The 20,537-nt window shown below is 53.4% G+C and overlaps 1 protein-coding gene across 3 annotated transcripts; it reads left to right on the forward strand.

Annotated features, from left to right (window-relative positions):
* Positions 1-996: 996 nt before the first annotated feature.
* PTPRN (protein tyrosine phosphatase receptor type N) lies at positions 997-19,505 on the forward strand. Of its 3 annotated transcripts, none has more exons than XM_059167974.1 (23): positions 998-1,287; positions 2,735-2,785; positions 3,019-3,132; positions 5,994-6,090; positions 7,033-7,294; positions 7,381-7,735; positions 8,173-8,307; positions 8,912-8,946; positions 9,609-9,883; positions 10,103-10,189; positions 10,620-10,699; positions 10,846-10,910; positions 11,630-11,848; positions 12,281-12,481; positions 12,588-12,735; positions 12,897-12,970; positions 13,207-13,284; positions 13,370-13,489; positions 14,432-14,598; positions 17,549-17,602; positions 18,283-18,347; positions 18,545-18,618; positions 18,853-19,505. In XM_059167974.1, exons 1-23 carry the CDS (start codon positions 1,173-1,175, stop codon positions 18,922-18,924), a joined length of 2,943 nt encoding a protein of 980 aa, XP_059023957.1. In that variant the 5' UTR covers positions 998-1,172; the 3' UTR covers positions 18,925-19,505. The 3 variants fall into 3 exon arrangements, with proteins under 3 accessions (XP_059023959.1, XP_059023957.1, XP_059023958.1); XM_059167975.1 differs by having other exon boundaries at positions 999-1,287; positions 8,176-8,307; XM_059167976.1 differs by lacking the exons at positions 2,735-2,785; positions 3,019-3,132 and having other exon boundaries at positions 997-1,287.
* The last annotated feature ends 1,032 nt before the right edge of the window (positions 19,506-20,537 follow it).

Raw genomic sequence — 20,537 nt, forward strand, 5'->3', positions numbered from 1 at the left:
ATTTCTTGGAGATGTATATTGAAACACTTATAAGGGAAATATGATGTCTATAATTGACTTTTTAAAAGAAGCAGATTTCACAAAATAGCAATAACTGTTAAGTCTAGATGATGAGTATATGAGTATTTACTATGCACCCTATCTTTTCTTGTATTTTGAAAATTTTTTAATGGAAAATAAAAGAATAAAGTGATCAAATTTGAGCTTTAGAAAGCTCACTCCCTAGCTTATTGGGTGTGAAGAGTGAAAGCAAAAGATTGTTAGGTGATTACAGTACTATTTGCAATGAAAGAGCACAGTGGTTTAGATAAAGTAGAGAATAAGGAGGAAAGAAGAAATTGACAGATGGGAGATCCATTTTGCAGGTAGAAACCATAAGATATAGATAGGCTTGAGGTGGAAGAGGTTAAAAGAAAAGAGAGTCAAGGCTAATAATGAATGCGAATATGTGTCATGTGTTGAGTATGCGCCAGTGCAGTCATTGTTGTAAGTGAGCCAGATGAGTTTAACTCGTGGAATCCTCACAATCACCTTGTGAGGTAGGAATTATTAGCACATCTATTTTACAGATTAGGGATTTGGGCGCAGAGAGGTTAAGCAACTTGCCCAAAGTTACACTCCTAGTAGGTGGCATTGCTAGAGCTGGAATCCAGGCACACACGCAAAACCATCCCCGCTGTTAAGGATGATACCGGTACCATCAAGTGAGATGCGTAACAGTACCTATTCTGCTCACTTTTAAGCTCATCCTAGGGCTTACACCAGCCAACTCACATTTATTTCCTGGCCCCCACCCAACTGTAGCCCTTTTCTCCAACCTTGGGATTGGGTGATAGAGGTGGTAGTCCTTGGGGAGAAGCATATGTCAAAAGGGGGTGGGGCCAAGTGGGAATTCTAGCGAAGCGCCTACTATTTGGTGGAGAACAGCTGTGGGTTGGCACCTCCGTAAGCCAGAGCTCTTACGCCACGTATGACGCAAATAAGCGTAAGACCCGGGGGTGGAGATGCCGTCACCACCAGCCCAGGGTTGGCGGAGCTGCCGCGAGAGGGGCGTATAGACCCCGCCTCGTAGGTGGGTGGGGAGTGGCAGGCCCCGCCTCGGCCCCTGTGGCTGGCTTCGGCCAGCGTCGCTGCGGTCCTGGCAGGGGAGCTAGCGTACGGAGCCCGGAAAGATGCGGCGCCCGCGGCGGCCCGGGGGTCCCGGGGGATCCGGGGGTCTCCGGGTGCTCCTCTGCCTCCTGCTGCTGAGCAGCCGCCCGGGAGGCTGCAGCGCCATTAGTGCCCACGGTCAGGAGGAAATGAGGGGGGTGGGGTTGGGGGGGTGGAGTGTGGTGCTGGGAGCAAAACTCGGTGGGGGATGGGGAGGAGTGTCATGAAGGTAGCAAGCTCAGGTAAAATATGTGTCTGGAGTAGGGTAGGGGCTAGCACTGGTTGGTGAGGAAGATGAGAGGGCGTCTGAGAGAAAAGGGGCGTAGGCCTGGAGGTGGGGCTGGGAATACGGGGGCGGGACCTAAGAGAAGCAGGCTCAGGGCAAGATTGCGGGTTTGGGAGGAAGAATGGGGGTGCATATGGACAGAAGGGCTTAGAGACTGGCTACAAGGCCACGGGAGAAGTCGCGCTGAGGCGCCAAAGAAGTGATGACGCGCTGAGGGAATGGGGGTGGGAAGGAGGGGTAGGAAGAGAGAGCCCTGATGTCCGAGCAGGAGGAGTTGGGGACACGAGCATGGGGGGTCCCAGTTCCCAGGAGAGGATCAGGCCGAAGGAGGGGCCAGGGTTTCTCTTGAAGCTTTGAAAGGCAGATTACTGCTATCAGATCGCCAGTAAGAGGAGGAAGGCTCGGGGAGGCGGCAAAAGAGGGTGAAGAGAGAAGGGTCCTTTCCTCTCCCCCTCCCCACACCCAGGCCTGTGCTGACTCACATCAGAGCGGACAGAGACAGTCAGCGCTGACTCATGGGCCGGGGGAGGGTGGGGTGGTGGGGCGCGTGGAGGAAGGGGCACAGCCTCATCATCTGACACCCTCCTTTCCCACCTGGGTTGGAAGCCCATGCAAGGTACTTCCTGTGGCGCTGTGGGATGGTAGGGTGGTAAATGAAGTCTGGAACGGCGGAGGGTTCAGGTCTTGTGGAGACTCCTGACCCTAGCAACCTTCCCTCCCCCATAACTGCTTCCAGGCTAGGTAGCCCTCGGCGGTGCCAGATTCAGAGTTCAGCACCGAGGACAGCGCTGGCGGTTGGTGGGGGCGCTGACTGTAGGGACAGTGTGGGGAGCCTTGCTTTAGAGACACCTCAGCCGTACCCCTTTCCCACATGGCAGGAAGGTGTGTTAGGGTTTCCATCTTTTTGAGCCCTAGCTCATCATAGTTAAAATGCTTTTGGAGATTTGGGGAGAAAAGTCCCGTTTTCCTCAGAATTTGGCCCCAAATTCCCCCCATAGTAATTCTATGAGAGTAGGAGTATTTGATCCTCTACTACTCCCTACACCTGCAAGCCTTCTCCCCATCACTCAATTAAGCAAACTGAGGCTTTCAAGGAAAAGATCCAGACTCTCAGATCCTGTGCTTCCTTCTCTTAAGCATTCTAGGCTTCTTCCCTACTCACCCCGCCTCCCCCAGCTGAAAGCCTTTCTTAGGATGAAAGAATGGACCCCATCTGTTTCCCCCTTCCCCAGCATGTCCATCCTCTGACCATTCTGTGTGTGGGGGTGTCTGAGCCTCTGCTCCCTTTTCCCTCTACAGGCTGTCTGTTTGACCGCAGACTCTGCTCTCACCTTGAAGTCTGTATTCAGGGTGAGTGAGGCCTGGGCATAAGATTTATCAGACAGGGGACACAGTAAGAAAGAAGTGCATGGGAGGCCTGGAAGGGGGAAGGAGTACCAGTCTTGGGGAAAAGGGAATGGCCTGAAGGAGCAGAGTTCTCTGAAGTCAAGAGAGGAGATGGAGAGAGTGATGCCCATTTGCAACCTGGACTTTGGAAAACCTCTTGTCCAAGCCTCCTGCTGACACTACTTTTGTGCTCTTAGATGGCTTGTTTGGACAGTGCCAGGTGGGAGTGGGGCAGGCCCGGCCCCTTTTGCAAGTCACCTCCCCAGTTCTTCAGCGCTTACAAAGTGTGCTCCGACAGCTCATGTCCCAAGGTGAGGTCTAGCTGCACTGAAGGGAAGACACGGGGGCTTTGTTAGATAAGGGTGGGAAAGTGAGGGGCCACCTGACTCAAGAATTTCTCTTTATGAAACATTCTTATCACACCTACTTCTAGAACCTTACCTTCCCAGACCTTGCTGGAGAAGGGGGAAAGACAGGAATGGGGGTAGAGCCAGAGAGAGGGGCTGTTCACACTTAGACTCTTTGGAGGAGTCTAGAGGGGGCCTCCACAGAAGGAGCCACTGGAAGAGGCCAGCATCCATCTCCTTAGAACTGACCCACTCCATGGAACTGTCTGAGTGCTCCAAAACCATGAATTCTGGAGTCCTCAGCCAGGAGAACCCCCCCACTCATCAAATTCACTCTTTCAACAACTATTTATTGAGTATTTACTACATGGCAAGCTTAGTTTTAGGTGCTTGGGATGTATCAGGGAATAAAACAGACAAAGGTCTCCGTCTACTGGGACTTACATTTTTGGGCATAAGGGGAATACAATATATAAGTTAGAAAAGATATACTATGTTATAAAGTGATAAGTGTCATGAAAAAAAAAACAAATATTACAGCATGATAAAGGGGCAGATATGGTAGGGTAGAAAGCTTCAGTATCAAATTTAGTGGTCAAGGTAAACCTTATTGAGACTATGAAATTTGAACAAAGACATCAAAAGTGGAAGTGTTTTCCAGAAGTTTATCTGGCGGCAATGTTTCAACCTGATCAAAGAGCTAGAACAAAAACCTGTACTAAAGCAGGAGCACAAGTTTGAGGAATACCATGGAGAACATCTCTATGGTCTGGCTGTAGAGGAGTGATAGAGAGGAAAAATGGAAGATGCAGTCACATGGGTGTTGGGGGAAGGGATGCAGATCATCGCAGGGACTTCTAACAGAATGTATGGATGGATGTTGTCCTTACTCTGAGTAAAAGAAGAACCTAGGACAAGATTTTGAGCATAGAGGTGCATAATCATGCTTGTTCCTGTCGATGATATAAAGAAGTGAGTCAAGGGTAGGAGCAGGGAGATTGTTAAAAGCCACCACAATAACTCATGTGAGAGATGAACATGGTATGGGTCAGGTGGTTGCAGGGAGGTGGAAAGGAATGACAGAGTTCTGCATATATTTTAAAAGTAGTGTAACTTCATGAAATACTGGACAGTGCTGTGAAAGAAAGGGAAGTGTTAAGGATGATACCAGGTTTTATTGCCTGAATAACTGGGTTAATGAAGATGTCATTAGCTATGCAAAAGGACCAACCTGGGGAAGGGGGTGTTCAGTTCTGAATATACTAAATTTAAGATGTTCATTCCAATAGAGTGGGAAGTTGAAAGTATGAGATTCTATTTTGAAAGAGAGATGGAGGATTCTGGAGTAGAGACAGGAATTTGGAATTTTTTGGCATATTAATGGCAGTTAAACCCATGAGGTAGATGAGATAACCAAATGTTTTAGTGTATACGAAGAAGAAGTCTAGGGAATTATAATATTAAGAGGACCAGGACAAGGAGAGGAACCAACAAGGGAGACTGAGAAGGGGGAGCCACAGAGGTAGGAGGAAAAACAAGAATGTTTGGTGTCCTAGAAGCCAAGTGGAAGTGTATTGCAGAGGAAGGGGTGATCAACAGTGTCAAATAATGATGGTGAGTGAAGTAAGATGAGATTGACGAATTGGCCACTGGCTTTAGATAAGCAGAAGTCACTGGTGATTTGGATGAAAATCGTTTTGGTAGAATAGGTGGGAATAAAATCCTGAATAGAGTAGGTGAGGAGGGAAGGAGAGGAAAGAACTGGATACAGCCAGTAGAGGTAACTTCAAGGAGTCTTGCTGCAAAGAAAAGGAAAGAAATGGTGTGATCACTGGAGAGGAATGTGGGGTCATGCAGTAACTTTTTAAGATGAAAAGAATTCCATCATGTTTCTATGCTAAAGGGAATAATTCAGTAGAGAACAGAGGAAAATGATCATGTAGGAAATGGGGAGAAATTGCAGAGATGTTCTTTAGCAGGTAGTAAGGGGTGAAATCCAGTGCTCAGGTGGAGGAATTGGCCTTGGATAGGATGAGTTCTCTAATGTCCAGAGGCGACATGGCAGGTGTGGATACTAGTCAGTCTTAGGATATGAGTTAGGAGTGGTACAGACTGTTAACTCAGAAGCAGGAAAGAAGGAATGGAGGTGGAGAGTGGGAGATTATGTCTTAAGAATAGGTAACTAATCTTTCCTGAGAGTGGTTTCATGAAAGGAAAGAGTCATAAGATGACTGATGGTGGTGGAGGTGGTGAATGTTTAAAATGTGTATAGTGCTTTAGGACTTTGTAAGCACTTTCATTTCTCTGATTGTACTTGATCTTCACAATAGCCCCACGAAGTATGTAATTATTCCCACTTTACAAAGAAAAGTAAGGTTCAAGATCAACAAAAAGAAGTGATGATGATGATGATGATGATGATGATAACAGCTCTTTAAAGTTCACTATGTGACAGGTACTATTCTTACCATGTTACATTGGGTCACTTGTCACAGTCTTAGGAGGTATAAACCCCCATTTTACAGATGAGAGAATTGAGGTTCAGACAGGTTTAGCAATTTGCCCAAAGTTGCACAATGAGTAAACCGCAGAAGATTCAAACATAGTCTCACTGGCGGCAGTCTGACTTCAAAATCTGTACCTGAGTGTGGGAAGGGGACAGCTCAGATCACCCACCAGGTCTCTGGACCACCTCCACTGCCCCTCTGCTCTGCCAAACTCAATGCACTACAGGTTAGGGAGTGCGGTTTTGGTTTCTACTGGTCCCTGTTACTGGGCTCTCAGACTCTCCTGAGCCAACCTCACCCTATCCTGTCTCCTGACAGGATTGTCCTGGCACGATGATCTGACCCAGTATGTGATCTCCCAGGAGATGGAACGCATACCCAGGCTTCATCCCCCAGAGCCCCGCCCAAGGGACAGGTAGGCATCCTTTTTCAACAGCTCTAATGTGGCAAGGCTGGTGGGTCTGTGGTCTTGTCCTGACCGACAGAGGGAAGATCCAGCAAAATGTCACATAGTGACCGACAGACCGACAGTGGGCGCCAAGGTCAGGAGCCTCAGGCATGGGTTTAAGAGGTTCAAGAGTGGTCATCTGACATGTTCATGTGCTCAGTATGAGCTGAGCTCACCCCCAGGGATCCAGCAAAATGGAGGAAAAAGTTTTGAAAAACTTGGACATTTTCATAATCTAAAAGAAACATCAAAGGGGTCAGTATGAGACAAATGAGAATTTTATCATACGGAAAATGTTTAATGTTCCCTTTCATTACTATGTGGAAGTGTATGTGCAGAGACCATCGTCTTTCTGCAGTTGGGGCCTCTGAAGGCATTGTTCAGACCCTGCAAGCAGAGGAAGGTCAGCGAGGGCCATGGGGCTCCGATGATGCTAGCAGGATGAAAAAGGCAGAGTACAGTAGGACAGTAGGGGGGATGGTACTGAATGTTTGAACTGAGTGTTTGAATGCACACTTAGAGAGCCAGATGTGGGGACATGAATACAGGAGGAAGGGGGCAAACTGCAGCCCCAGTTTATCTATAGGGGCACGTGGCTGCCTTTCCCTGCAGCCATTCTTTCCCCCATTCCTCGTCTCACACAACCCTAACCTCCCCCGCTGTGTTTCAGGGACCTGCGCATGCTTCCCGGGGAGGCAATGACCTGTGCCCAGGCTTGGCCCTCTGGCCCTTCCCCATGCTACTCTCTCTTCCCCTGAGGCTAGCTCATTTTGTAAGAGGTCACGTGTACTCTAAAGTTTACTCTCAACCGCTGAGCCTGTCTGGTCCCATCCTCTCTGCCTCCTGTAGGCTCTGTATGCCCTTGCTCCACACAACCAACACACACATACACTTTGCTTTCTTCTCCAGATCTGGCTTGGTGCCCAGGAGACCTGGTCCTGCCGGGGAGCTGCTCTTGCAGGGCATCCCTACTGGCTCTACCCCTGCAGCCCAGCACCGACTTCCTCAACCTCCAGGGGGTGGGGGTGGAGCTGGGGTGGGCTCTCCACTCTCCCCTCTACAGGCTGAGCTGCTGCCCCCTCTTTTGGAGCACCTGCTACTGCCCCCGCAGGCCCCGCACCCTGCTCTGAGTTATGAACCCGCCCTGCTGCAGCCCTACCTGTTCCATCAGGTGAGCCTTAAACACTGGCCTCACCCCAAAACCTGTCCCTAAGCCCTGATATGTGATTTTTACCTGGATCTCTGATTCCCCCACAGTTTGGCTCCCGCGATGGCTCCCGGGGCTCAGAGGGCTCACCAGGGATGGTCAGTGTCGGCCCCCTGCCCAAGGCCGAATCGTCTACCCTCTTGAGCAGAACTGCCTCCAAGGACCTCTTTGGGGCTCACTCTGACCACTCCTATGGGGACCCTCCAGGGCCTTCGCCTGGTCAACTCTTCCAGGACTCAGGGCTTCTCTACCTGGCCCAGGAGCTGCCAGTGCCCAGTAGGGCCAGGGCACCAAGGCTGCCAGAGCAAGGGGGCAGCAGCCGGGCCAAGGACTCCTCAGAGGGCTACGAGGAGGAAGGGCTAGAAGGTCACAGGGAGAAGCCTTCTTCTCCAGCAGAGCAGCCAGGTAACAGACTTCTCAGCATCTGTTCCCTTCCTGTGGGGGCTGCATTCGGGGGCTCCTTCCCAACGGCCCACACATTTGTTAATTTGTCCTTAAAGTCATTATATATGTAACTAATATCCCTCCTGACAACCTGATCTATGCCAGGCACTAGGTAGGCAGTGGGGATACTGTGGGGCGTGGAGATGGCATAACTCTTCTTCAGCTGGAGAGTCCAGATGTTCATGGTGGGCCTGAAGTGTGGTCTTGGCCCTAAGAAGGCCTTTCCCCTCAAGTGTGGATGAGGGCTGGAAGGTGGAGGGCATCAGTCTCCTAGGGTTTGAGAAGAAACTCTTAAGTGTGCTAGTACCCTCCCCCCACCAAATGCCTCCTACGAGTTCATCTTGCCACCGCCACCTCACTGCCACCATCTCGCCATAAGCTCTGTGTCTGGCTCCCAGCAGACGTGACTCTCCAGAGACTGGCAGCTGTGCTGGCGGGCTATGGGGTGGAGCTGCGTCAGCTGACCCCTGAGCAGCTCTCCACCCTCTCAACCCTGTTGCAGCTGCTGCCCAAGGGCGCAGGACGAAACCTGGGTGAGTGTCCAAGCACAGAGACTTGCAACCACCAGCTCCATGATGGCCTCTTGCCCTATGTTTCAAGACCACATGGAGCAGCCTAGAGGGCAAGGTCAGGGGCAGAGAAGAGAGTTCCTTTGAGACATGAGCACAGGGTCATTGCCTGCCAAGGGCAGGAAGCAAGGGACTGGGGTGGTGAGCTGAGTTAGAGTGGGAAAGAACTCGAGGATGGGAGTAATGGAAGAAGAAGCCAGCAGGGGGTATGAGCAGCGATTAGGAGGCACCAGGGAAGGTGAGTGGTTGATAACAGCCTCGAAGGAAGTGGCCAATGCCAACTGAAGCCAGTAATTGATGGGCGGGGAGAGGACTGAACAACGAATAATTTTGACAAGTGTGGCCAATAGCTCCAGAAAGAGCTGAGGAAACAATCATAAGGTAGAAGCAAACAGGCATGAGACCATGCTTAGGATGAGACCAAAGACAGGACTGGGTCACTGACTGAGGGCAAAGAGGCCACAGCAAGTGCAACAGGCTCAGGGCCGCTGGCTCTTTCTCCTACCTGTGTTGGGGAGACCTTCACCTTGGCCCTTTGCCCAGAGTCTTGTTTTTCCTGTCTCTACAGGAGCGGTTGTGAATGTTGGAGCCGACATCAAGAAAGTGAGTTTGGGCACCTCCCTGACTCTCAGTGCCCCTAGCAGCACCCCCCTGCCCCTTGTCAGAATCTAAACCTCAGCCTTGGGACCCAGATCTGTATCTTACAACTCTCCTCATTGGCCCAGAGACCACATGTCCTTCCCTTAAGCTCACCTCAAGCTGATGGCAGAGCTGGGTCTAGAAGCTGGAATTCTCAATTCGCTGCTTTTTTTCACTACAGTCATTTCAGATCCTGCTCTGAGGATCCTTAAGTGAAGAGGGGAGTTACACGCAGGCTCCTGACCCTCCCTGTAGCCCGAAGAGCTCTATCTTTTCCACACGTGTGACTTCTGAGATTTTTGTGGCTAAACAGAAGTCTAAAAATCACTGCCTGCCTTCATCTCTCCTAACACCACCTCCCCTCACTCCAGAGGGTCTCCCTACTCCAGCTCCATCCTGTGGATCATTACTGACCATGTTGCACTCATTTAATCCTTTATGCATTCATTCATTCATCCATCCAGCTGACTCACTTTTCTGGGTAACCTCTATGTGCCCAGTGCTGCCTTGGGCCCTGGGGATTAGAAAGAAACAAGTCCCAAGGTCCTCTTTAGGGACCTCAGATTCCCATCCCCCCACCCCCTATACTATCCAGAGACCACATCTCTATCCTCTCTTCTAAACAGACAACAGAGGAGCAGGTGCAGGGTGAAAACATAGTGGAGCCTCCACCCCCTACGCCCTCCCTGCCTGAATACCCCACTGCCAGCCCCACTTCCAATAAAGCCCAGCAGGTGCTGAGCTCTGGATCCTCCGAGTCCCCCAAAGCTGCTACCCAACTTGCCACACCTGTCCTGCTGGAGAAGAAAAGTCCCCTGGGCCAGAGCCAGCCCCCAGCAGCGAGGCAGCCGTCAGCTCAGCCATCAGCAGAGGAGTATGGCTACATTGTCACTGACCAGAAGTAAGGGTTTCAGCCTGGGGAAGCCTTCCAGCCCCCCCTCCCATCCCCTGAGGAGGGTATGTTATAGGGGCAGGCCTGCCTGGCAAGAAGCAGAGAGCAGAAATCCAGATGTGAAGTGGACAGGGGGTGGGCTTCTCTGCACCCCTGGAGGTAGCTTGTTTCAAGAAAGTGGCCAAGAGGATCCCTACTTGCCTTCCTCTCCCTTCTCCCCACCTTCAGGCCCCTGAGTCTGGCTGCAGGAGTGAAGCTGCTGGAGATCCTCGCTGAACATGTGCACGTGTCCTCGGGCAGCTTCATCAATATCAGGTGGGGCTGGTATCTAGCTGGGGCAGAAAGGATCTAGAAGGTGCCTTGAGGGGAGAGGTGGCTGGAGGGGCTTGGGGAAGGAAGGGAAGACAAAGTCTCGGGTAAGTGGCCACGGTGGGGTCCCAGCTGCATTGAAGTTGCCCCCCACAATACACACACCTTGTGTGTGCGGCAGCAGGACGAGGAGCGCCTGGAAGCCATGGGGCCCGAGGGGGCCCATGGTCTCACACACACACACACACACACACACACACACACACACACACACAGGATGCTGGCCTCATCCAGCATTCCTCTCCAATATTCCTGTAAGGCATCACTGTTTGGCCTCGGCTTCATCCTCTCATGGGGAGAAGGCCAAAGCTGGCCTCTCTGTTAACAGTCTGGGGTCTGTGATGGGTGAGGCAGTAATGTAGCTCCTGTTTGGCAGTGTGGTGGGACCGGCCCTTACCTTCCGCATCCGACACAATGAACAGAACCTGTCTTTGGCCGATGTGACCCATCAAGCTGGTAAATACTGCTCGGTCCCAGCCCCAGCGTTAGTAGGACATACCCAGGCCTGTGGCTGATGCCCCCCTTGAAATATTCCCAACACACATGGGCCCTATGGAGACCACCCGGAGCTGGAGAGAGTCTGACCCACATCTTCCCTGCAGGGCTGGTGAAGTCGGAACTGGAAGCACAGACAGGGCTCCAGATCTTGCAGACAGGAGTGGGACAGGTATGAGCTAAATGAAGAATCAGCTGAAACCCCAGAGGGCTACCATTGCCCACAACAGATGGGGGCAAACTTGTTAGGAAAACCAGAGCTGAAACCTCTCCTACTTGGTGGGCCCACCAGCTTTACCAAAGCTGCCCTCCCCTTGCAGTTCTTTTTCTGGCCAGCAGATGGCCCCAGTGGCTGCTGCTCCTCCGCCCCTTCAGCTTCCTCCTCCCTCTCCTTGCCCTTCCTCCTCCTCCCCCTCCTCCTCAAGGGCACGACCCTTCCATAGGAAGGCCTCCAGCTTGGAAACACCACCTGAGGTGTCCATAGCCTTCTGGAACAAAGTTTCTAAATTCCAAGGGAAAACCCAATGCAGTAAAGACATTAAACTCAATATATATTTCTATTCTGCAACCCTATTGCCTTACTTTCTACTATGCCATTCCTTGGGACTCTCCAAACTTCTCTACATTCATTTTTGCAAAAACTCCTGGTGGGGTCATCCACTAAGTTTCAGGCAGTGCTGTGTGGTTCAGTTGTCCGATGGGGCTTGAGAAGGAAGGTCTTGGGTCTAAAGGAGCGCTTCTGCCTGAGCCACCATGCCCTTGCCCTATCAGCTTTGCCCTTGGAAGTACCCTAGCAGGGATTGCGGCCTCGGGGTGGGGGGCAGGGGTTGAGGAACAGCTCCTAAATACCTCCTGCCACTGCCCTCCTTGATTCTAGTCTTGCTCCCACAGAGGGAGGAGGCAGCTGCTGTCCTTCCCCGACCAGCCCGCAGCACATCTCCCATGCGCTCCGTGCTGCTCACTGTGGTGGCCCTGGCGGGCGTGGCCGGGCTGCTGGTGGCTCTGGCAGTGGCCTTGTGTGTGCGACAGCATGCACGGCAGCGGGACAAGGAGCGCCTGGCAGCCCTGGGGCCCGAGGGGGCCCATGGTGACACCACCTTCGAGTACCAGGTGTGTGGCCCAAAAGCTTGTGGATGAGAGGGAGTAGAGGGGATTGGGAGTCTGGGTCTCACACAGGGTGAGGGTGGGGTGTTGGATGGAGGTTAGGCACCCATCCTTGGGAGTAGCCCAGCTGGGGTTACAGAAACCCAAGCTGCGGTGTTGTGGGGGCATCTTGAATGGGTGGGAATTGGGAGCAGATGCTCCCTAAAGTTCTTCCTGGGGCCACACTTCTGGGATCCCATTCCCATCTCTGAGCTTGTCAGAGGCACCCCACAAACAGAACAGCCTGGAAAAGAATGAGGGCCCTGGCAGCAGAGCCTCCGCCTCTCTCCCTGAGGGGTTTCATACAGAATCAGTCAGGGAGGAGCCTGCAATGGAATCCAGGACGCTGCTGAAAGGGTTTGGGGGGCTCTGGGGCCCTGCCTGATCTTTCTTCTGCAGGACTTGTGCCGCCAGCACATGGCCACAAAGTCCCTGTTCAGCCGGGCAGAGGGTCCCCCGGAGCCTTCTCGGGTGAGCAGCGTGTCTTCCCAGTTTAGTGACGCGGCCCAGGCCAGCCCCAGCTCCCACAGCAGCACACCGTCCTGGTGCGAGGAGCCCGCCCAGGCCAACATGGACATCTCCACGGGACACATGATTCTGGTCAGGACGGGCCCGGGGCCCGGGGCCCAGGGTGGGTGAAGGGCCGGGATGCTGAAAGAGGCTGGCCAGGGGGTGTGGGCCAAGGCAGGCTGCGGTATCCCTGCAGGCGTACATGGAGGACCACCTGCGGAACCGGGACCGCCTGGCCAAGGAGTGGCAGGCCCTGTGCGCCTACCAGGCGGAGCCCAACACCTGTGCCGCAGCCCAGGGGGAGGGCAACGTCAAAAAGAATCGCCACCCTGACTTTCTGCCCTGTGAGTGAGTCCTGCTGGTCAGCCTGGCCCAGCCCTCTCTCTGCAGGGAGCTCTGGAGGGCTTGGGGGAAGGGCCAGGCTCCGGGCTCCGGCCAAGTGGCAGGGGTACTAGGACCCCAGTAACTGGAGGGGCACCTGAGATGGGATGTGGGGTCTGTGCAGATGATCACGCGCGCATCAAGCTGAAGGTGGAGAGCAGCCCTTCTCGGAGTGATTACATCAATGCCAGCCCCATTGTAAGTGGCTCTAGCTCCAGCCCCCTCCTCCGCCCCATTTTTATCCTGCCTGGAAACTCCATTTCCTCATGGTCACTGTCCATGCCATCTGATGTCCTGGAATTATGGGGCCTGATATCCCAGCATGGAAATGGGGATTTTTCAAGCTCTCCCAGATCCTGACCCACTCCCTTTGACCAAGCCTCTCCATAGCAGCATTTCCCATTCTGGCTCATGACGTGTCTCCCCTGCCCCAGATTGAGCACGACCCTCGGATGCCAGCCTACATAGCCACCCAGGGCCCGCTGTCCCATACCATCGCAGACTTCTGGCAGGTGAGTTCTTGGAAGGAGGGCTTCTCCAGGGACCAGTGGTCCTTGAGGGGAGCTGGAAAGGTTAGAGTGGAATCTCTGTCCCTAGATGGTGTGGGAGAGTGGCTGCACCGTCATTGTCATGCTGACCCCACTGGTGGAGGATGGTGTCAAGCAGTGTGACCGCTACTGGCCAGATGAGGGGTCCTCCCTCTACCACGTATATGAGGTCAGCAAAATCCCATGGCAGGGGGACGAGGGAATGGAGAGAGTGGATGGTGAACCATTCATACATGTATGAATTGTATATGCATATATGCACACATGCACACACATGTACATGTACTATATGTTTACATGTGTGTGTCCAGCCAGGGCCAGGAAGCATCTGTAGGGACCTATCATGAAAGGTACAGAAATAAAACTATAAAACAACCAAAACCGAGGTAAGAAGCCGGGAGCCAAGAGTGTATGAGATGGGGAAGAGAAGTAAAACCGAAGACCAACATTAAGACCTACGTTAATCGAGCCTCACTTAGCGCTGAGTTTCCAAAGCCAGGAAAGAAAGAACCACCAGTCACAAATAGAATAGAAACAAACTTTTTCATTAGGAGAGAAGATAGATATTGGGGGAGGGGGTACTGGGAAGAGGCAGAGCCGAGGAAAGAGGAACAGATTCCTGCTCCATGGAAGGTGACCCCCTGTAAAGCAGGAGACACTAAGAGACAACAAGCTTCTCCTCACCAAGGGAGCACCGAATAGCAAATAGTAGTTTTTCATCATCCGATGAGCACCCAGCAGTCTTTTTTTTTAAAGCTGCTTTTTAAAATTGATGTTGCTCATGGTTAAAGAAAAACAATGAATAAAAATATAGAATCTCATCCAGGTTGATGGTGTGTGTAAGCACAGACACTGTGTTAGGCTGAGGAAGAGGAAAGAGGAACTCTGGCCTCAAGACGCCCACAGAGGCTGTGTCCGGGTGGAAAAGCCACTCGTTGTCCTGAGCAGCCAATAAGTGACGCAGACAACTGGGGATCCTGGGGAGAGCTGGGGCAGTAGCAGCGGGCGGTTGGGTAAGCTTCCAGGAGGATGGAGAGTTTGAGCCGGCCCCGGAGGCTGGGAGGATCTGGAGAGGCGCTGCCGTCCTCAGACCCGGCTGGCTCCTCGGCAGGTGAACCTGGTGTCCGAGCACATCTGGTGCGAGGACTTCCTGGTGCGCAGCTTCTACCTGAAGAACGTGCAGACCCAGGAGACGCGCACGCTCACGCAGTTCCACTTCCTCAGCTGGCCGGCAGAGGGCACTCCGGCGTCCACCCGGCCGCTGCTGGACTTCCGCAGGTGAGGGAGGGAGCGCGGGGAGAGAGCAGCGCCCGAGCGGGGGCCCGGGAGCTGGGCGTCCCCCCATCCCACCACTCTTCCTGGGGGCCCCGGTCTTGTGAGGCGGGCGCTCCAGGCTGACCTGGAGCCTCCGCCTCTGACCTCCAGCCGCCCCCTTCCAGACCCCGCAAGCCCGGACGGATGCTCTGGCTGGCTGCGCGCATCCCTCCACCCCTGCGCTCCCGCTCCCGCGCTGCTCTCGCTCCGCTGTTCTGCCTGCTGAGTCCCCCTCGCCCCTTTTCTCTCCCTGCCTCCCCGTTTCTGGCTCCTCCATTACCCCCGCCCCCAAGAAGGGCTCACCTGAGTTCAAGATCCCTTCTTCTCGCCTGCTCTCCCTCTCCTGGGTCCCGGCTCCCGTCTCTCCTGTTCGTCGCCTCCAGGGCCGCTCTTGCGATCTCCAGCATATTCCGTGTGTCTGCTGTCCCCTCATCTCACTCCCTCCTGCCCATCTGTCCTTTCTCCCTCGCTGTTTCTTTGCCTCTGTTATTTCTCCCCCAGCCTTCTTTCCTTCCTTTTCCTCTCTCTCCCCTTCCCCTGCCTCCCCGCTCAGCTCTTTTTCTCTCCCATTGTCTCTGAGTCTGTTTTCTCTCCATGTCTCCGGTCCTGCATCTCTCCGCTGTTCTGTCCCCTCTCTTCCCGCCTTCTCCACCTCCCTGCCTTCTCTCTGTCTTTCCCTCCCTCTGTCTGTCTCCCCACTCTGTCCTTCTGTCCTAACCCTCTCCTCTGTCTCTCTCTCCCTCTCACGGCTGCCAGTGTCATTTTTGTGATCTGCAGCTAGTGTTCTCTCTCCAGTTGCATAGTCACAAAAGTGATCATTGGAAGGCGTGGCCGCTGCATGGACAGGACAATCTAATCAGGACTTGTGGGCCCTGGGGCCCCCCCTGAAGTCTGCTGGGAGAGCTGGTGGGTGGGGGGACTCTGAGGAGACAAACACTATCCAAGACAGTTGGGAGGATCTCAGGATTACTAGGGACTCAGTAGAGCAGGTGTCGGCTGGGCAGGAAGCTAACTAGGGGCCTTTCCCTGTTCTGACAACAAAACACCCACCAGGCCAGTCCTCCGGCATCCCCAGTCTTCCCCCTCGCCCACACTGCAGCCTCCTCCTGCTTCTCTGCCTCTTGCCAGGCTGGCCCGAGGTCTCCAGGTGCTGGACAGAGAGCAGAGGAGCAGAGCTGAGGGGAGAAGCTGGGGATAGTTTCTTTTCTTTCTTTTCTTTTCTTTCTTTCTTTCCTTTTTTCAAGTTTATTTAAGTGATCTCTACACCCAACCTGGGGCTCGAACTGAGGACCCCAAGATCGCATGCTTTTTCTGCTGAGCCAGCCAGGCGCCCCAGCTGGGGATAGTGTCTGAGCCTCTGGATGATGGTTTCTCACTGGGCTCCCTGGAGCCTGAGCCCCAGGGTCCTCAAAAACAATGCCAGGGGTCGTAGAGTTATTTCTTGCTTTCCACGTTTAAAAAATCCGTATAGAATTAGTGCATGGACCATTTTTAAGACTGCACAGGTAAGCTAAAAGATTACATTTCTTTGCTTTAGGCCAGAATGGTGTAAACACAGTTGGCAGCAGACACCCAGAACAAATTAACTGCTGCTTAATAAATACGGTTTGTTGGAGGGCTACATAGAGGAACGGCAAACTCATTTTTTTTTAAGTGCTAAAAAGTGACTCTGAACAAGTTGCTTGATTTCTGTTTTTCTTACCTGTGAAATGGGGATGATGACCCCTACTTCAGGGGTTGTTACAAGAGTCAGTGGGATAAAGTCTGTAAAATCTTGTTTAAGTGCCTGGCGCATAGGAAAGGCTCAATGAATTCTCGATATGATTCACTGTCATTATTATTAGATGATTGGGAGCTACTGCAGATACTTCTGTTCAACCCCAGCTCTCTAACACATGAGCCAACTTGCTAGAAAACTATGTGGATACCGGTAAAATCATTCAGAGTCACCTGGCCCTTGCAAGTCTGGGGGAGTCTCAATGGTAGATCCTTAAATTCCAAGCTTCCCCTGAAACAATCTAATAACTCTTCAGGTGGTCCTCCCTGGTCCTGGCCCCCTGGGGGGTATCAGGATTCTGCAAGTAATTCTCAAAGGAGGAAAGTCATAAGGGACAAGAGCAGGTTAGACTAGGCCACTGAGGAAGGGAGAAATCCTCTGCTCCCTGCTGAGAGGGCAACTGCCAGTGTAACAGAAAAGAGTCTGAGGTCCAAGTGGACCCCAAGTCTAAATATGACCCAACCACAGAACACCTGTGCTGGGATGAGGCTGATTCAGGGAGACAGACAGCTGTATAACATTCAGAGCAGAAGATTGTCTTCCCTTTGTGAAAGAAATTTTGTGCCTAGGGCTACCCGACCTCATTGCTAGTGAGGACCACCAGGAGCCCGAGTGGGGAGGGGAACAGCCTGGGCAGTTGTAAAGGAGGGCAGAGGGACAGAGCAGGAATGTGATGAGATTAACACCCTTGAAGTCACCAGAAAGCCTATTCTCCCTGGACTTTTAGCAGAGGTGGCTATTAATATTATGTAGTATCATTAATAGTACTACCATTTATTGAGCACCTAAGGTATGTCAAACCTCACACTTAATTCTTTACATGGATTATCTCATGCAATCATGGTGAGAACCCTAAGAAGTGGGTTACTATTATTACACCCTCATTTTACAGACAAGAAAACTGAGGCTCAAAGAGGCCAAGTCTGTTGTTCCCAGGTGCGTCACTTGGGCATCAAGCTCATTAAGTGACAAGGCAAGCCCAGGGCCACCCACATCATCCTGGTTCTTTGCCTCCTGCCCTGATTCATTTCTCCAGCTCTCTTCCCTCCTCTGCCCTGGGCACATGGGGAGAACAAGAAGAAAAACAGCCCCCAGGTGTGTGCTGGTGCCCCCCCTCACACCCACTTCTTGTTGCAGGAAAGTGAACAAGTGCTACCGGGGCCGCTCCTGCCCCATCATTGTGCACTGCAGGTGCGTGCGGATGGGCTGGGGGCGGGGGTGGGGGTGGGGTCACAGGGGCCAGGACAGCCCAGGCCAGAGGGTCCTGAGGTGGGGCATTCCTGATTGCCACCCCTCTCTCTGGTCCTCCTCCCTGGGCACATCTCCCATGCATGCTGCCTGCCTGACCCCTGGATGCTGGCCAACAATAGCCCATGGGCCAAGTTCAACATTACATCTGTTTTTGTTTTTTTTTTTTTTAATGGCCCATGAGCTAAGAATGGTGTTCACATTTTTAAATGGTTGAAGAAAAGTAAAAAAGAACATGTGACAGAGACTCTCTGTATGTCGCACACAAAGTTGAGGATATTTACCCTCTGACCATTTACACCAAAAGATTGCTGAACAAAAGCCTGCCCAGAGGCTGGAAAGGACCATTCTTATCCCGCCTCTGCCCCAGCTGATTTCACCTTAAGACTGAGCCAGGGCTCTCCTTTTAGGCTGGACCACTACCCAAGTGACACCCCATGGCTCACAGGCCCCCCACTCAAGGCCCAATTCCCAGGGGCCCCCGGGGTTCTGACTGGTGCCTCCTCAACCATGCCTACTGGCCCCACCAGTGTCTTCCCCACCCCAAGAGCCTCCCTGTCTCCTCTACCCCTCCCCCTTTCTGCTGGGTCCTGAGCGGAGCCTGTCATCCTCTCCTGTTTCAGCGATGGTGCAGGAAGGACTGGCACTTACATCCTTATTGACATGGTACTGAACCGCATGGCAAAAGGTGAGGACCTTCCCCACAGCGCCCGCAGCCCTGCCCCCGATGAGCCATCTCAGCACCCAGGCTCCTGGGAGCTCCTGGAGGGACCAGTTATCACACCCCCAGGCTCTGCCCAGTCCTCCAAGCCTCCCAGCCCAGGGCGCTCCAGGCTTTCTGGGTCCTGTCCTCTGGGCAAACCCTGTGCCCTCTCCAATCTCCAGGAGTAAAGGAGATCGACATCGCTGCCACCCTGGAGCACGTCCGTGACCAACGGCCTGGCCTTGTCCGCTCGAAGGTGACTGTTCCTCCCCGCACTGACCTGAGCTGCCAGCCTCGCCCAGGGAGACTGGCAACAGCCTGCCTCCCCCACCTGCCCCCACCTGCCCCAGGAGGACTCCCCCCTCGCCCAAGTGACCTCCCTGGCTCCCCTGCCCAAAAGCCCCCCCTCCCCACAGCCCCCTCCTCCCGTCACAGGGCAAGAGCAGAGGTCAGTCCTCTCCATGACATTCTCTCTCCTGCCCTTCGCCAGGACCAGTTTGAATTTGCGCTGACAGCTGTGGCGGAGGAGGTGAACGCCATCCTCAAGGCCCTGCCCCAGTGAGACCCCTGGGGCCCCTCCGTGGGCAGACCAGCCTCTGCTCCCTCTTTGCCTGTGTGAGCATCTCTCTGTGTACCCCCTCCTTTCCCCCAACCCCACCGCCTGGGTTCCTCTTGGGCATGGCCAGTTGTAAAGCAGAGGATGTGGGAAGGGGCAAACCTACCCAGCCTCTCACCTGTCAGAGCCCCCAGGAAGTCCCATGGGAGGCAGGCGCTTGGGGGTGGGGGGTTGCTGGCAGCCAGCCAGGAGCAGAGGAAAGTCCTCCACCCAGAGCCTTCTCCTGCCCGAGTTCCCCAGCCCCCCAGCTCCCGTTCTTCTGAGAGCTCCCAGGATGTCCGCGCAGACTGCCCCGTGGAGGGCCCGCCTCCTTGCTTGCCCATCCCCCGCTGCCTGCCGCCCTGCCTCTGTGGCCCGCGCTCTGGCCCCTGCCTTCCCTGCCTCCCTAGGGCCTCCTCCCCTGCCCTCCTGCCACGTGCCACTCCACTCTTGCCCTCTGGCACAAGAGAACATTTCTAGAAAAATCTACTTTTGTATCAATGTGAATAAAGTTAGTGTGTCGTGTGTGCAGCTGCAACCCGGACTCCTACACTTTTGTGTCGTCTCTGCTTCCAGACTCCATCTCTTTGTGCCCTTCAGCCCCAGGATAAGGAATCTCATGCAGGCCAAGCACCTGGCACACCACAAGCAAAACTAGCCAGACTCCGGTAGCAGCCTGTACACCAGGCCTGTGAGACATCACAATAGGCATCCATCCACCTGGGGGCAGGGGCACTTCCTCCCCCTCTCCCAACCCTCCTCCTCGTAGGGTCCCATGTCCTCCTCATGTGCATGTCAGGAGGCATCCTCGGACAAAGGTGGTGGACACAGAAATTAGGCAAAAAGAGACGTGGGCCTGGAGCAATGTGGGAATTAGGAACACTTAACCTTGCCAAGGCTGTCCCTTCATGTAAACAACAGGGGGTTACTGCCACCTGCCTGGCACAGGGAGCAAACGGACCTCGGAGCAGACCACAGGAACCCGACACCTCACCTGTGCTCTGCTGAGGCTCAGATCCAATGTTTGACATCGCAAAGACCAAGAGTGGGCAAAACAGACATTTTACGAACTTCCAGCAGATTCTTTCTTTCAAGATAGAGGCTTGAAGTTCCTCTTCAAGGAACTTCCTTGCTGGTGCCTTGCTTTGAGAAAAGTACAATACAGGCTGTTGAACATGAAGCTAGGCAGCTATCCTGGAATGGAAGAGAGAGTCACAAGGGAGCCACCTCACTCTGCTTGACAGTGGAAAGTTGTTTGTCCCGTGAAGGGCATCTCTGAAGGTGTCTGGAGAGAAGGGAGGAGGAGGTCCCTGGCTTTTTCCCGTCTGGGTCCTGACAAGTTTGGGGCCTGGACCCTGGGTGGGGCGGACTTGGACGACTCCCCCTGGGAGAGGCAGGCCTCTGAGACTGGACACTGGCCTTGAGGTGAGGGAACCTGGGGAGGGGCTCAGTCTGTGGGCCTTAATTTTTACAAGTTTTCACCACGTGTTCCTTACTTCCTGTCGTTCCCATACTTGTGGTTGAGTCATAACTTAGCCTGGTCCTTGCTGTGGGGCAGGCTAGTGGACAGCGGGTCCCTG

The sequence above is a fragment of the Mustela lutreola genome, chromosome 3, assembly GCF_030435805.1.
Source record: "Mustela lutreola isolate mMusLut2 chromosome 3, mMusLut2.pri, whole genome shotgun sequence".
Lineage (NCBI taxonomy): Eukaryota > Metazoa > Chordata > Mammalia > Carnivora > Mustelidae > Mustela > Mustela lutreola.